The sequence below is a fragment of the Selaginella moellendorffii genome, unplaced genomic scaffold (assembly GCF_000143415.4).
Source record: "Selaginella moellendorffii unplaced genomic scaffold, v1.0 SELMOscaffold_42, whole genome shotgun sequence".
NCBI classification, from domain to species: Eukaryota; Viridiplantae; Streptophyta; class Lycopodiopsida; order Selaginellales; family Selaginellaceae; genus Selaginella; species Selaginella moellendorffii.
Window position 1 is genome coordinate 931494 of NW_003314303.1, and position 15833 is coordinate 947326.

Consider the following 15833-nt stretch of genomic DNA (forward strand, 5'->3'; position numbering starts at 1 on the left):
TAGCATTTAATTTTTACTATTGATTTTTGGTTTGCTTAAGCAAATCTGTATGGATATTCTACCATCTAATAGTTGTTACTTATTATTTATAATTTATAAATCTTCTTAAGCACTTTCTAGTATATTTGTTTTTATTTTACCATCTAATGGTTGATATGCAATAAAATTCATCTTGTGTTTATAAATTATAAACATGTTGATAATTATAAATTTTTATTTGATCAATTGGATTAATAAGTAAGAATAACATTACTATTAAGCAAACCAAACATTGCTATTATGCAACGTGTAACAGATTTTTACTATTTTATATAAAAACACAATAAAATATCCCTCAAACCATTTTAAAAAATTATTAGAGGCATTAAATTTGTGAGGTTCAAGACAATGCCATATACTAATATTAGAGTAGTGGGATTTTGATAACTATTAGATTAGTTTCAATATTCATTTCTATATATAAACTAGGGTTTTTGGGTTAATATATTTTTGTATTCCATTTTTATATTTTATGCACTCACAGTGATGTGTAGTTTTGATTGTCCCTGAGAAGTGTTTAATTTAGAATGTTGGTTTAGATCTAACTTTTATATAATTTAAATCTTCCTTTCTTTATAGCTTTTCCAATTTCTTCTCTGTTGTTTTTCCTTTGTGTTCATTTTTATGGTAAAGCCTTATTCTTTAACTTTAGAGCAGCAGTTAGTGCAATTACTCAATGCTATGTGGTTATAATTGAATAATCAAACTCAATTGATAGCAACATTCACAGCATGTGATACAACTCCTCATGCTCGTGGTAATCCTTGCGTTCGGCCAAAGTTCTTATGTGAGTCCTAGAAATATGTACCATTAGTTTCATAAATTTATAGCACATATTATTCTTGGGATAATACTTAACAATTATGTAAGTTTCCCACGTGTCTTCAAGGGACAGTGTTACAATGGTATAGTGGTTTGAGTGTAGCGACTCGTGAGGATTGGAGCATTCTCCTAAATGTCTTTGTGTATTTAAACATGTTGATGATTGTAATGATACCTTTCAATAATGACATCATTTTTGTTAAAGGCCATATGAGTCAGTGATGCAATTTGGTGTTTGATTTTTGTTTCATGCCAAATATGTAAAAAAGGATCAAGTTAAGAATGTTGTGGCTAACACTTTGTAAAGATCTTGTAAAATTTGTATATACACTTACTTTAACCACTTTAAACAATACCTTTCACTTGGCATAATGTTATGAAATGTCACTTTTTCCACTTCTCATTACACGTACTTCAACTCCACTTCCTATAAAAGATAGTTATGCTCCACTTCTTAAAAAAAAAAATTATATTCTAATGAAGGTGGATGTTATTGCCGCCCAAGTTCAAAGACAAGGACGAAAACATAGTTATAACTGTGATGTCTATTGTTGGGTATGTGATAAAAGTAGTTACATTTATTAGTATTGTTGATATTTTCCAAAGTGGTGACCTTCATTTCCTAGGTGAAGACTTTAGTATCAACAATATCTTGTTAATGTTATTATAGATAAACATTAAGATACTTATGAGAAATAACAAGTCGCATGAGTAAAGTCAGAACATCCACAGCACCAAGAATTTCTTCAATCAAATGTCAAAGCAGAGCTTCACATCCTAGAATCTGATGATCACTGCCTACTTGCACGACAGCCAAGTGAAATCTGCCAAGAGCCTCTTCAATCAAACCCCACCCAAGAACCCCCTCCTCTACAACGTGATGCTCACAACCTACGCCCATAACGGGTGCCACGCCCTCGCGATCGAGCTCTTCACCTTGATGCTGTGTAGAGATCTCATCTCGTACAATGCAATGCTCTCTGCGCTCGTGAACTCTAGCCCTATCGATCAAACCAAAGATTTCTTCGATCTAATTCCCGAGAAGATCGTTGCATGGAATACGATGCTCACAACATATGCCGAAAATGGGCATCTGGAAATGGCGATTTCCATGTTCGATTCGATGAGCCATCACGATATCGTGTCCTACACTGCCATGGTCACTGCGTATGGATCGAGCGGCCAGATAGAACACGCAAGAATACTGTTTGCCTCGTCACTCCAGAAAGACGTGGTTTTATCAACTGCCATGCTCGCAGCATATGCCCATTTAGGGTTCTTGGCAGAGGCTAGCACAATTTTCGAATCTATGCGAGAATGCAGCATAATCACGTGGAATTATATGCTAGATGCTCACGAATTGAGCAGAAAAATCGAAAAAACGCAGTTTATTTTCGATTTGATGCCAGTAAGAGATACAGTGTCTTGGATTTTGATACTCAACGCATATGCCCGGCTTGGGCATCTGGAGAAAGCGATTTCGTTCTTCGCGACAATGCCAATGCCACACGCAGTCCCGGATCGCGTCGTGCCCTGGAACACGATGCTCGCAGCGCACGGAACCAGCGGCCAGGACGCCGAGAATCTCCTGTGGGCCGCGAATTTGCAAGGTGTGGCCCCGGATGCCGGCTGGAGCTACTTCGTGTCGATGCGCAGCGATTACTCGATCCAGCCGGAGAAGCTCCACTTTGGGTGCATGGTGGCCATCCTGGCTCGAGCCGGGAACTTCGATTTCGCCCGGGATCTCCTCGACAACATGCCATTCGTTCCAGGGATCGAGCAATTGAGCTGCCTGACACTGTTCTAGAGCCAAACAACTTAGATTTCGTCCAGGAACTTCCAGAGATCGAGCAATTGGGCTAAGACGCAATTGCCCATCTCGAGATCAATTGGAAGAAACAAAGATCCTCCTCCACGTGCCATATATCATGTGTCGAAGGGCACCAAATTATAAAACTATATCCGTGATCCTATCAAGCATCCCTCAAGCTCCCATATATAATATGTATGGTCCTTTCAGAGGGCTGTCTCTTCGCTCTTCGGAGCACTGGCCGCCTCGACTGTCTCCTGGACAGCATCCACAGCCTTGTCTTGGACGCTGCTTTTCCCCTCCGCGGCCTTGAGCTCTCCCGCCGCGGCCTCTGTCTTCTCTGGAGCATCTTCGGTCAAGCACTTCCCAAACGGCTTGCCTTTGCGAATGTCCACGACAACGTTGGGGTTGGCAGTGTCCATACCCCCACCACCACCTTCCTTCTTAGCTCCTACTCCTCCCATTTGCTGCATCGCGGCGTCTGGAAGCTCCGAGTAGCTTGGAACTTCGCCGCTGGTCTTCTTTGCCTCCTTCTTTGGCTCCTCCGTGCCTGATCCATGGCCTGGTTGTTCCGTCTTTGGCTTCTCGCTCTCCTTGCCTCCGCTGAGAAAGGATCCTGCCTGCTTATCCATGGAGGAAAAAAAAACGAAATGTGAGTAGACAAAGAGAAGAACCGAGAAGAAGAACCGAGAAAGTCTAAACTGTCGATGGCACTTCTCCAGTGGATAGTTTTATAGAGTCCGGGAAAACGGGACAAATTTTTTACGCGTTGGGGCCCAAACGGGATCACTATCCTCCGGTGAAGAAAGATGGACGAGGTAAATGTGAGACACAGAAAAAAAGATATATACAAAACTGCCCCACCCACAAGTGCCATCCAGACTCCGATTTGGATGCACCACCAAAGATTTTTATCAAGCCGCTGTGGTTTGATTTGTCACAGTGACTTACAAAACACATCGGAGAACTATAATACAAAGCTTTCGAGCCTTATTTCGTGCTGCTACCTTGTCTGCCAAAGAAAAGAAGAGTTTAGCATAAAAGAAATGGAAAAACTTGTCATACCAGGTAATGAATTGTCTCGCTCCAGTTAAGAACTCTGTATCTGCAAAGAGAGAGAAGTCAACCAGGGAATCGTGAATCAAAAACATGTCCTTCAGCCACACCAATTCCTCATATGACTGGTCCGTATTCTAGTTACACGAGCACTGCTCCAACCGGTTCCAAGACCGGGAGCAACGACGTGCAACGTCAACGGGCAGCGCAGTGAGATTACTAAATTATGCATCATAGGACCGAACCACCAGAAGGAAAAAAAGTAAAGCGAACTTACATTGAGAGCTTAGAAGTTTAAGATGATCTTCTCTTGTGGAACCCCTTCGGCCGAGAGTAGATCAGTCACATCCTGCAATAAAAATATCACAGTGAAGGTAGAGCAAAGGGAAACAAAAAATCTCTACCTTGACCATGCCCTTGTGGCCACAAAGAAAAGTAACAACTTGAGAGGAATCTGGAATACTTATGTTCTTCGAAAAGGCTGCATAACAGTGACCATAAAAATACCTGGACATATCCTGATTCGCCCATCCAGCTCCCAAGGCTGCGAGAGCACGGGAATTATGCTCACGCCGTGTCCTATCGTAGAGATAAGTGAGAATCGACAACCGAAAAAGAAACAAAAGAAGAGTACCCGATATGCCATTCTCTCAAGGCCCTCACATCGCTCCTCCTGTTCGCGTCAGTTCCGGCCTCTATAAGTGATCGAATCGAACTGTCCTGAAAAAAAAAAGAACCATACGTAAACCATCCCAAAAGATAGCGAACTACAAGTAAGAAAAACGAGTGGAAAGAAGGAAACATCATGTCTACGTAAGAGATGAAAGAACGAGAGTGGAAAGAAGAAAAAAAATGCCCTACGTAAGAACAAAAAAAGAAACGAGAAAAAATCATGTCTACCATAGCAAGAACAAAAAAAAAAAAAAAAATCACGTTGAGTTCCTTGTCAAGGACGTGGAGGGCACTACCTCGGCTGTGCTGTGCGATCTGGCCAAGGGAGATAAGGTGGATTTAAGCCAAGTGATGGGCAAAGGTTTCGATATCGACCAGCTCTACCCTCCAGAGAAGTTCCAGAGGCCAGGAACCCTAAATTCCCAAATTTTGGGAGGCCTTTAAACATGCCATTGTTGGCCATTTGCAACACTTACGGATTCTCAAGCTTGGAGATCTTCTTTGGGCATAGAATCGAACACTTATCTAAAGTAAAGAAGCATATCTTGTGAGCAGATATGTCATTTTTTTTTTCTGACAAGATTCTTTCATGAAATTAGAACATTCTTCTAGCTTCCAAATGCCGCATTTTCATTAGCCCATGTTGACTTTTGCGTTGACATGGTTGACTTTGCATTCACTTACATTGAAAAAGTGGCTCTGGCTCCTAAGAGATTCTTTCTTCTTGCGATGCTCCACAGCGATGGCGTTTCAACCACCACCACCACCAGCAGGAGCTGGAAAGTGGCAAAGAAATCGACGAAGGGAATCGCCACACTCTTGGCGGCGCTCAAGGAGGCAAGCAAGGCCAGGGATGCCAAGAGGGGGCGGGAGCTCCACTCCGACGCCATAGCCAGTGGAGTTGCGGGCGATATCTTCGTGGGCAGCAGCCTGGTGGACATGTACTGCAACTGCGGCCTCATGGGTGAAGCGCGAGAGGTATTTGACGCCATGCCTAGCCATGACATTGTCGTTACGCAGAGACGACGATGGATTGGCGGCGCTCGCCCTCTTCTCGCCGATGCGCGACGAGGCTGCTCTCCAAACTCGAGAACTTTTGTTGCTGCGGCCAAGGCATGCTCTAGCATTGCCACGGCTGAGAAGGAAGAAGAAGTTCCAAGAGGTAGCGAAGTATGCTCGACTTCCAAGATGGGATCGCTGGAGATTGGAATGGCGATCAACTCGCAGGCCCTGGAGAGGAGGTGCGGATCCATTTTCGTGGAGAGCTGCCTCGTCGATATGTATGCCAAGTGTGGCGGCATGGACGACGCTCGACGCGTTTTCGAGAGCATGGAGAGGAGGAATATGGTGGCCTGGACGTCGCTCATGCTGGGCTATGCCGAGAGTGGCGATGGCCAAGCTGCGCTCGAGCTCTTCCAGGTGATGGAACGCGAGAATTGCCCGCGTGACGCTCGGACTTTCGTTGCCGCGGTGAAGGCTTGCTCGAGCCTGGCTATGGCGGCGAAGGAAGGATCATCTAGCGCGAGAGCCATGAGAGCTCTTGAGACCGGCATGTGTTCATCGCGAAGCTCGCAAGAGTGGATTCGAGTCGGATGCTTTCGTGGCTTGCGAACTTGTGGATTTGTATGCGAAGTGTGGGAGTATGGAGGATGCGAGGAGGATCTTCGAGCGCTTCGCCAGCCACGACGTTGTCTCGTGGACGGCGTTGATACTCGGCTATGGTGACAATGGCGAGAACGAGGTGGCGGTGGAGCTCTTCTTGCGCATGGTTCACCAGGGATACCATGCAAACGCTCGGACTTTCGTGGCAGTGATCAAGGCTTGTAGCAGCCTTGCCGAGGAGGAGCAAGGCGGAAGTGTGATAAAGTTTCGCGCTCTCGCCACTGGAATGGCGATCCATCGCCTCGCAGCTGCGAACGGTGGCTGCGATACTAGGGACGTTTTCGTGGGGAACACTTTGATCGACATGTATGCGAAGTGTGGAACTTTGGTGGATTCCCGGCGAGTTTTCGATGCGATGCTTACACGGGATGGTCTCGTACAACGCGATCATGCTGGGCTATGCCGAGAATGATGGCGAGGCTATGGCGCTCGAGCTACTCGCGGCCATGCACAGGGAAGAACCGCGCGTTGTGGCAAATAGCTTGAGCTACCTTGCTGCTGTGAAGGCTTGCAATCACTTGGCATCGCGAGAAGAAGCCAGGGACTTCGATGGAAGAGCTGTGAAGATCGAGAGCCTGGAGAAAGGCATGGCTGTTCATGCTCGAGCCACGGAAGCCCGGTGTGATCGAGATCTTTTAGTGGCGAGCAGCCTGATCGATATGTACTCGCGAGCTGGAAGCATGGAGGATTCGCACAGGGCCTTTGATCAAATGGAGAGCCACGATGTAGTGTCATGGACGGGGCTCGTCTCCGGCTACGCCGAGAATGGCGATGGCGAGGGCGCCCTGGCGGTGTTCTTCGCGATGGTGGACGAGGGAGTGGAGCCCGACTCGTGGACGCTCGCGGCGGCGCTCAAGGCGTGCGGATCCATCGCCTCGAGCAAAGCTGGGCGACGTCTCCATGGCGAGATTTGCCGGCATGGACTGGAGGGCGATACCATCGTGGTCACCGGTTTGATCGACTTCTATGGGAAGTGTGCTACCATGGCCGACGCTCAGCGTGTCTTTGAGGGTTCCATGGTTGCCGCGCTGGACGAGGTTGCATGGACGGCTTTAGTGTCCGGCTATGCCGCCAGGGTGACGTGAAGTTCGTGTTTGTGACGTTCCAGGCGATGGTGGACACTGGCGTGAGGCCGGGTGGTGTGACCCTGCTGTGTGTGCTAGCCGCGTGTAGCCATGCCGGGCTTGTGGAGCGAGGGAAACGATTGTTTGGATCGATGAGAGAGAAGTATGGGATTGATCCTGGGCGAGAGCACTACCACTGCGTGATTGATATGCTGGGGCGAGCAAACCATCTGGAGGAGGCGCTGGAGATTGTGAGATCGATGCCTTTCCAAGCGGGTGTCGTGACCTGGATGACGATCTTGAGCGCTTGTAGGAAGTGGAAGAACACGAGAGTTGGAAGTGAAGCATTTGATGCGTTGGTTGGAATGGATGTGAGGGTGAAATCGTCAGCTTATCATGTTAATGAGACCTAAAATCATCATACTTCTTTATTTAAAAGTGCTATTGGCATCGGGGGACAGATATTCTCTTACCCTTGGATTTGTCAAATTGATGGTTCAGATGTAATACTTTCTTAAAAACAGTTATTATGGCTTTTTGTATCTGAGGGTTTCATATTTGTACTGATTGTGGTGGTTTGGATGTGATCAATTCTTGCACCCTTATGGATTGACACTGTAACAACTAGACAGGTGCATGCTCTCTCTCGCATGCTCTCTCTCTCTCTCTCTCTCTCTCTCTCTCTCCTATCAATCTTCCATGGCGCTGGGGATGGTGATGAGCATCGCACCAAGAGATCCTGGTGCCACAAGAACCTGGCATCGGCACACAGGCGGCTGGCGATGGTGGCGCTCCCCCACCATGATTGCTACAGTGAGGACGTCATCGCACCAAGAGATCCTGGTGCCACAAGAACCTGGCATCGGCACACAGGCGGCTGGCGATTGTGGCACTCCCCCACCATGATTGCTACAGTGAGGACGTCACAAGCTTCCATTTATCCAGCTCTGTGAGGGATTCCCTCGATGCCATCTCCTACGGATTGGGGATCCAGTCCAAAGATTGGATCACGGGGATCAAGCTAGCAGTGCTGGATTTTGCCGCCATCGCGGCCAGCAATCCAGTTCTCGCACCCTTATGGATTGACATTGTAATCGACTGGACAGGTGCGTGCTCTCTATCTCTCTCTCTCTCTGAGCGCACGCACATGCATGCACACACACGTGCAATTCTGATGGTATACTTGTTTGCTACAACTCATATTATACCAATACACTGATTGTTAGTTTTTGCTTTTGTTGTAAGTTCAAAACTCATATTGTGTCAGATATCTATTAAGGAGCCTATTATGGAAGTATGCTGCAGAAAATCGGTAGGAGGCTTTCATGTCTCTGATTATCTAAAGTGCTTTTTGTGCCTTCAATATCTGTAAGTCCATAGCGATTTGATTGAATATAGCATAACTACCATATGTGGTTTTTGAAAAACAGAGAATAGCTGCATTACAGTCGACTATACTGCAGAGCTAAAACTATTTTAGGTAAGCAGTTCGGTGTGTCAATGTTGTAGCAATTTATTTCATCAGTTATAATCTCCCTAGGCAATAGTGAAAATGAGATGGTGGCAGCTGCCATGGATACTGCCACCTGAAAAAGAGCAGCCTGGGGAGTATGAACTGGCAGCTTTGAGAGAAAAGCAGGGCTATCAGCTTCAAGAAATGGCAGCAGCAAAACTATCCTCAAAGCTTATTGATTTAGAAAATGAGGCGGAATACTTGAAGAACCTTTTTCGGGATCTAGACTGATTGAGGTAATATATGTAAAGCTAACGGAGAAAGCATTAAGGTGTTAAAAGATAGTGAATAGTGGTGACATTCTAGCATCACAGAAGTACCCTCTGCTCGAAAAGGCAGAAAGCCTTTTATTCAAGGAACAGTTGTGTATATCAAGTTTCCTTTTTGTCAGCTGTTGTGTGCTTGGCATTGGCAATTGAAGCGAAAAAGAAAGCAAAGATTTTTTAAAACAACAGAACCACTGGCAGAAAACCCAAAAAATCGGGATCGTGCACTTGATAGACACATTCGAGCAAGGCAAAGATGTTAAGAAGAATCCCTGCAGAGAGAGCACAAGCAACAAATGGAAGAAGAGTATCGCTTGTACATCTTTTACATTTTTTTCTTTCTAAATATTTACAACTCTTTCTCATCATAGGAAAACCTGGAGAAGTATCTAGAGGAGTTGAAGGCCAGGCATTGTGAAGTTTCAACCAAGGTAGACCAAAGAAAACAGCAGAAAGTTTGCACAACCAACGGCCATGGTACTGTAGTTGCAGACTCACGGTCAAAAGTGAAAGGCTGACTGCCGTGTAGAGAGAACAAATGAAACTCTTAATGCAAGCAACCTTTGGACGAAGATACTTTTGGCATGAATGATGAGGACTGGCATATGTACAAGCAAATTGACAGAGACTACAAAGAAGAAGTAGAAGAAGATGTAGATGAAGATGAAGTAGAACTCAGTCGTCTAACCTCGAAACTCAAGGTATATCACTTTCGTCACTACTTTTCTTTTCCCTTTCTAACTGCTTTACTTCCAGGAAATTGATCTTTCATATACTTCAGTGCCACCACCCGGATTGCAGGAAATAGTGCCAGAGTTTGTAATATAACGGCCTCTTACTGAGAAGGACTACCAAATAGTTCTTGGTGTGGAACGATTCAGAGATATTCTTCCAGCCTGTAGATCAGGCAGAAGTGGGAGAAATGGCATCCATTGCCATGAGGAGAGTGCCAAACTAACTCGTCAGCCGAGTTATGGATGGGATGATTCTACTCACAGGTGGAAACTGCGAGTTTGATGGATTTAACAAGAGGATGTTCTTGGAGAGATTGATCACTGGGCTCGGTTATCAGAGTGGTGTGAGCAGCAGACCCGTGGTATGATGAGGAATAAGAACTTAAGCTGATACAAAACAAGCTGCACTCTGTGTTTGCATCAGGTAGTTTCTTTAGTTTTTTTTTCAGAGGTTTACATAGCAGATTTAAAAGATGAGTCACTATTTTAGTGGTTCATGGCATTGATTTCAGTAATGTAGTGTTCATTCCAACTGTTAACATTCGTAAAGACAATTTCCAACAAGCCAAAATTGATTCTAATGCATCCAATGGTATATAGTATAAGAAAAAATTGATAAACAGGACATGTACATGAAATTTGGAAACTTGGTGGATTCTCAGCCAGCTTTGACAAGATGGCTTGCCACAGTGCTGTGTCATAGATGTCACTGATGCTGGGATTGGCAAGGAGGTGGTTCTGGAGTTGTTTGTTTGTGATGGTTTTGCCATAAGCCTCTCCATGGTGCTTAAGTTGTGTGGGAGCCTAGTGGATGTGTGGCTTAGAGAAGGAGAGGGTCACTCCCAGGCGTGTAGAAAACAATGCTGCCGTGTCAAACTCAGTAAAAGTTTTTGGAATCTGACTTTGTTCTTATGTCAGGATTTCAGGATAAATACAACACAAAGAATAGGCCTTGGCCTTGCTTTAGAGGGCTTCACTAATAAGATCTACGAGGCATAGAACATAGTTAAATTCATCACATTTGTTCCTGTTATTTTCAACTGCAAATGTGTTGTCCCATCAAGCCAGATGACTACTCAGATTTTTCTCAGATAATTCAAATTCTCTGCTTGAGAAAGTTGTGATCACAACAAACAAGTACTTCCAGTCATCTGGATTGCTGTTAAGATTGGATTGTGAGTTAAAAGCTTTTGGATAGATTTCTTTCACCATTTTTTGCCGGTCTACACAACTTTAGTCACATGTAAGTTCATTGGCTACCTCATTGTCAATGCCACTTTGTTTCAGTGTGCCAGATAATACTAAGATATATGTGAAACATCAACTACTCATGCAACTTAGGGAAGGTTAGTATGACACATGTCTTGGAGCTTCCTCTTCATAGTGGCCTCCCATGCCTCACTTCCATCATCAATAGTACGTGATGAGTGAGAATGAACGAAATGCCTTTAAAAGAATTAAAGAATAGACAGATTTACATAACATATAATATGTATAAGATGAGCATCTCTAGCAAATTTCTCCAGTTGTACCTTGAAGCATTGTTCAAAAAAATGCAAAGAGTAAGACAAGCATCCAGATGACCATTGTGTTTGTGGTGCCATATAACAAGAGGATCTACCTCCGGAACTAAGTGACTTGTGCAACCTTTTTGAGCCACCCAACTTCGACAACGCTTGGGCCATAAAAATCCTCTTCTAATGTTTTTCTGATCAGACAAGTTGCATCAAAGAACTTCTTAATTTCATGATTGGAGTTTAGACTATGACCCTTTACAGGAGTAGTGACAACAGAAGTAAATGAAGTTTTTTTTTCTAGATTCTTGAGAGTCTAGAGCTGGTTGCCAGAATCTAGTAATTGAACTTATAGATGTATACTCTTTCTCTTGGTTTTGAAGGTATTCTTAATCAACTTAGTTCAAAGACTTATGAAGAGCTCATTGAATTGCTAAAAGACTTACTAGTGGTGGGGAGAATGCAAAGAGAAACTCTCCCATTCTTTTCTGACAAATTGTCAACTACCAACCTTAGAAAAGGATAATCCCAGGATCTTTGCCAATAATTTCTTCCCCTCTTTGACACGGCTAAAGTGGATGCAAGTGCTGAAGCTGCATTTTGCACCTGCAAAGTTTCTATGACCAACTTGTAGCATTAAAAGCTGTAAATGACTATTCAATTCCACTCCTTTAACATGGCTCCCTCTTTTCTTTTTTTTTTAAAAACAAAAAGAAAAGGCTACCTAAGACGCCACCAAGTCTCATTACTAGGAGAACCACCAAGTCTCATTATAGGGAAAATCATCATAAGTCATTGTTCTATTTTTTTTTTTAAATGTGTTGTTCTAACCCAAAGTATGTATGATTACTTGCGAAATACAAAAGAGTCCCTTTTGCCACCGGTCCGAGTCATGAAAATTTCCCCATGCTATGCTTTAAGTTCATATTGCATTAGTCTAGGCCTTGGATGATCTGGATCGCGTGTGCTTCGTGCCACTTGCAGCCGAACTCTTGCAGCCAATTGTTGATTTCCAAAGTCCAATCCAGATCTTGTGCTCGTTGTTTATTAATCAGGGCTTTTTATTTACCAACAAAAAACCAAAAAACTGGCTGGGCATAGTTTCATTGAGCACGAAAATAAGTTTCTTATGTCCTTGATGTGAAATGCTTCTTAAGACTTAAGCTGCATTTACATTTCTGACCATTTTGAGCTGGAAAGCATGCATGCTTCTATATGTCAAGCAAAGCGATAAAAGGATGTTCAAGCATTTGCAGGTATTTTGTGATTAATGTCTGTTTTCATCTCCTAGTTTCACCCTTCCACAGGTGCCAATGTGGAGCGATCTCGAACAGAAAAAAGCTTCCAAGCAGACATAAATCGATTTGCTGCATTGACTGATCACCTTTCTTCCTTAGGAACAATGACACTTGAAACAGAAAACTCATTTTCGAGCAGAAATAATCAGTGATGTGAATAGTAGTTCATCCTGGAGTGTTCGTAACATCTCTGAGAGAATTTTGTTTCGCAATCTAGCAGTTCTCCAAGAGAAGGTTTATAGCCAAGCTTCCCCGCATTGTAGCTGAATCTCAGCCTAGATCTTGGCGAGAGGGCCGCCATGTTTTCCCACACGGTTTTCGAATCGATTTCATGTGACAGTTATTGTCACATGACAAAGGAACAGAAAGAGAGGCAAAACATTGTGTGTTCGTTTCGGGGCATTACAACAGACTCCAATTCCTTGGTCTCATGTTAGGAGATTCTAGTCGGTGACACCATGACCATGCTTTCTCACTCGGTTTTCTCTTTGCTCGTCCTTTCCCTTTCTCTTTGCTGCACATAAGGGTGACAAAAAATAAAGGTCTTTTTTTACACCCTTATTTCTGTTGCAAATTCTGATGGTGGCTGTTTCTAATTATTAAACAGTGTTTCTTACACAAATCACATTTCTTTTTCATTCTCCCATGACTTAAGCTAAGGATCCTTCATTCTAATTGTCATGGAACTACTGATTAATTGATGAGGGTGTAGTTGAGCTCGATATCTCCATATTTTGACCTTGTTGTTAGCTACATCACAAGAGGTTTAGTAAACTATAGAATAAACTTATATAAAAATTTTTTTGGATGGATCAGTATCATAAATTACATTACAATTTTTGGTTTGAGATGGTAATGGATATACCTAGAAAATGCTTGGATATTTTAGAATATTCTATCATCTTATGGTTGTTATTCATTTAGATTAATTTTGTATTTATAATTTATAAACATTTTTTAGTATATTATTTTTTATTCTGTCATCTAATGGTTGATATGCAATAATATTAATCTTGTGTATATAAATTACAAACATGCTTATAATTATAAACTTTATTTGATTATTAAACAAACCAAGCAATGCAACACGTAGCAATTTATTACAAAATTACATCAAAGCTTTCAAGTTGGACCCATCTCTCCTTGGAACTGACAAGAAACACAACACACAAAACTGCAGTTCGAAGCAGCAAGCTGGTGGTGCTCCAAAATCCTTGCAGACTTTGCTGGATTGAAGCATCTGGAGCAGCCCATGCTTCATCTCCTATTGCCAAGATGAAACAAAAGAGCTCTCTCCTTTTCAATGGAAGTGGGGGCTGGCCTGATGCTGTAGAGCAGTTGATATCCCACCGATGGTGGACCATCATCAAGGCTTTTTGTGCGGCTCCTCCGCAGAAAAAGAATTTGTAAGAACAATCTTTTATATTTTTTTTTAATTCACACATTAGCAGATTTACATGGTCCTTATGTAAGAGCAACATTATTTTTATAAATATTTCTTTATCCACTCATGTTCGAGGACCTTTTCGAAAGTAAGCCTCCTTCCGGGATCCAATTCCGTCATACCTTGGATAAGTTGCCTTGCAGAAAGGGATGGAATGCTATCCCAATCCATAGAATTGTGATGGAGGTTCCTTAAAGTTCGATCTCTCTTGCGTGCATTATTAAATACCACCTCCACATCCATATTTGGGAACGGACAAGCTGCCGTGAGGCAAGTGTAAAGCAGCATCCCTAAGCCCCACACATCGCTGGCTGTGATATAGCGCCCATCGAGCATCGCTTCGGGGGACATATAATCCCACGTCCCAGCCCCATGCTCGTTCCACGGATCCTCCATCCAGCAAGCCATCCCAAAGTCGGACACCTTTGGGACATAGAACTTCCCAGGCCACGGGTACTTCAGCAAAACATTCGCGGGCTTCAGGTCGCAGTGGATGATCTCGTTGTCATGAACCCTCTTTAGCGTCTTGGCGAGAGCTATGACAATCTTTGCAGATTCTTCCTCATCAAGCTGCCCCTTGTACTTGATCCGGTCCTGAAGGCTGCAATTGCACAGCTCAAGAACAAGGTGGTACACCTCCCTGTACTGATTGGGCTCTTCTCGTATGATGTGCTCGAAGTGGACGAGCCCCTGTTCATCCAAACCCTTGAGTGACACCTCTAGCATAGCCATCACTCGAGCTTCAAACAGCCCATCGGGGCCATGAACTGTCTTGATCGCAAAAACCTTTCCATCACTCCTTCGGAATGCCTTGTACACCATCGCTTGCCCTCCACCCCCAATCGACTTCTCTAGTCTATATTTCTCTATGAGCACTGGGTATTTGTCACAGAGTTTTTCATCCAGGACCGTGTGGTACTCCATCCCTTGCCTAGGTTTCTTGAGCGCATAGTTCTCCTGCTCGCACTCGCACTTAACCATCTCGAAAGAGCTCTAGGGCTTGTTTGTAAAGGCAGAATCTTAGTTTATGCATCTTTTATTTTAAAGGTATCATGTTTAAGTGAACATTTCCTGGAATGCCAAGTGTGGAAGCATGAGAGACTCTCGGCGATGGGATTGAGAACCACGACGTTGTCTCCTGGACGGTATTGGTTCTGGGATACGCTCGAAGATTTGGCTCTGGAGCTCTTCTTGGAGATGATTGCTCGAGTTTTCTCGCGGCTATCAAAGCTTGCTCTAGTCTGGCTGCGCGAGAGGAGATTGATGCGTCGTTGGCTGTGAAGATCAAGAGCTTGGAACGAGCTTTGGCGATTCACTCTCACGCATCAAGCTCTCACGGCTTCAAGTTGGAGGCGAGGAGACATACACTTGGCAAACGCGATGGTGGACTTGTATGGCAAGTGTGAAAGTCTAGAAGATGCTCGCAGGGTGTTTGATTCGATGGAGCAGCACGACATCGTTTCCTGGACATCGATCATCACAGGCTATGCTCACGAGAGCCAAGATGGAGACGAAGCTTTCCTTCTCTTCTCTTCCATGCAAGAACAAGGATTTAAACCCGATCGTTTAGCTTGTCTCGCCGCTATCAAGGCTTGTAGCGTAATCACGGAGAAGAAAATGGAATTTAGACGTAGAATCTCTCGAGAAAGCAATGAAAATCCACTCGTGGATCTCGCAGCTTGGCCTGGAGAGAGATCCAGCAGTCTGGTTGATATGTATGCCAAGTGTGGAAGCTTGATCATGGACGCTCGCAGGGTATTTGATAAGATCTTAGATCGCGACATAGTCTCGTGGAACTCTTTCCTGTTTGGATGTGTTTACATTGGCGAGGACGAGCTTGCGTTGGAATGCTATGCAGCCCTTTGCTCCAAACTCTCAAACCTTTCTTGCGTTGTTGCCAGTTTGCAGGAACCTGGGAGATTTGAAGCTCGGGAAGCTC

The 15833-nt window shown here is 44.0% G+C and overlaps 4 protein-coding genes and 1 long non-coding RNA gene across 5 annotated transcripts; 3 read left to right on the forward strand and 2 right to left on the reverse strand.

Moving 5' to 3' along the window:
* Positions 1-1648: 1648 nt before the first annotated feature.
* On the forward strand, positions 1649-2668 carry LOC112349737 (pentatricopeptide repeat-containing protein At4g02750-like). Its single transcript, XM_024684692.1, has one exon. It carries the CDS (start codon positions 1649-1651, stop codon positions 2666-2668), a length of 1020 nt encoding a protein of 339 aa, XP_024540460.1.
* A 978-nt stretch (positions 2669-3646) lies between these two features.
* Positions 3647-4216, reverse strand: LOC9635522. The gene is made up of 4 exons (XR_002993492.1): positions 4132-4216; positions 4005-4076; positions 3737-3776; positions 3647-3683 (listed from the first exon to the last, which is right to left on the reverse strand). It is a non-coding gene; the product is annotated as an uncharacterized LOC9635522 (long non-coding RNA).
* Positions 4217-5059: 843 nt separating this feature from the next.
* LOC112349738 (pentatricopeptide repeat-containing protein At4g18520, chloroplastic-like) lies at positions 5060-6473 on the forward strand. The gene is made up of 2 exons (XM_024684693.1): positions 5060-5986; positions 6033-6473. The coding sequence occupies exons 1-2, from the start codon at positions 5060-5062 to the stop codon at positions 6471-6473; spliced, it is 1368 nt and encodes a 455-aa protein (XP_024540461.1).
* Positions 6474-6483: 10 nt separating this feature from the next.
* On the forward strand, positions 6484-7146 carry LOC112349739 (pentatricopeptide repeat-containing protein At4g15720-like). Its single transcript, XM_024684694.1, has one exon. It carries the CDS (start codon positions 6484-6486, stop codon positions 7144-7146), a length of 663 nt encoding a protein of 220 aa, XP_024540462.1.
* Positions 7147-12893: 5747 nt separating this feature from the next.
* On the reverse strand, positions 12894-14875 carry LOC9636145 (serine/threonine-protein kinase 33). The gene is made up of 2 exons (XM_002979784.2): positions 14017-14875; positions 12894-12964 (listed from the first exon to the last, which is right to left on the reverse strand). The coding sequence occupies exons 1-2, from the start codon at positions 14873-14875 to the stop codon at positions 12894-12896; spliced, it is 930 nt and encodes a 309-aa protein (XP_002979830.2).
* Positions 14876-15833: the final 958 nt, after the last annotated feature.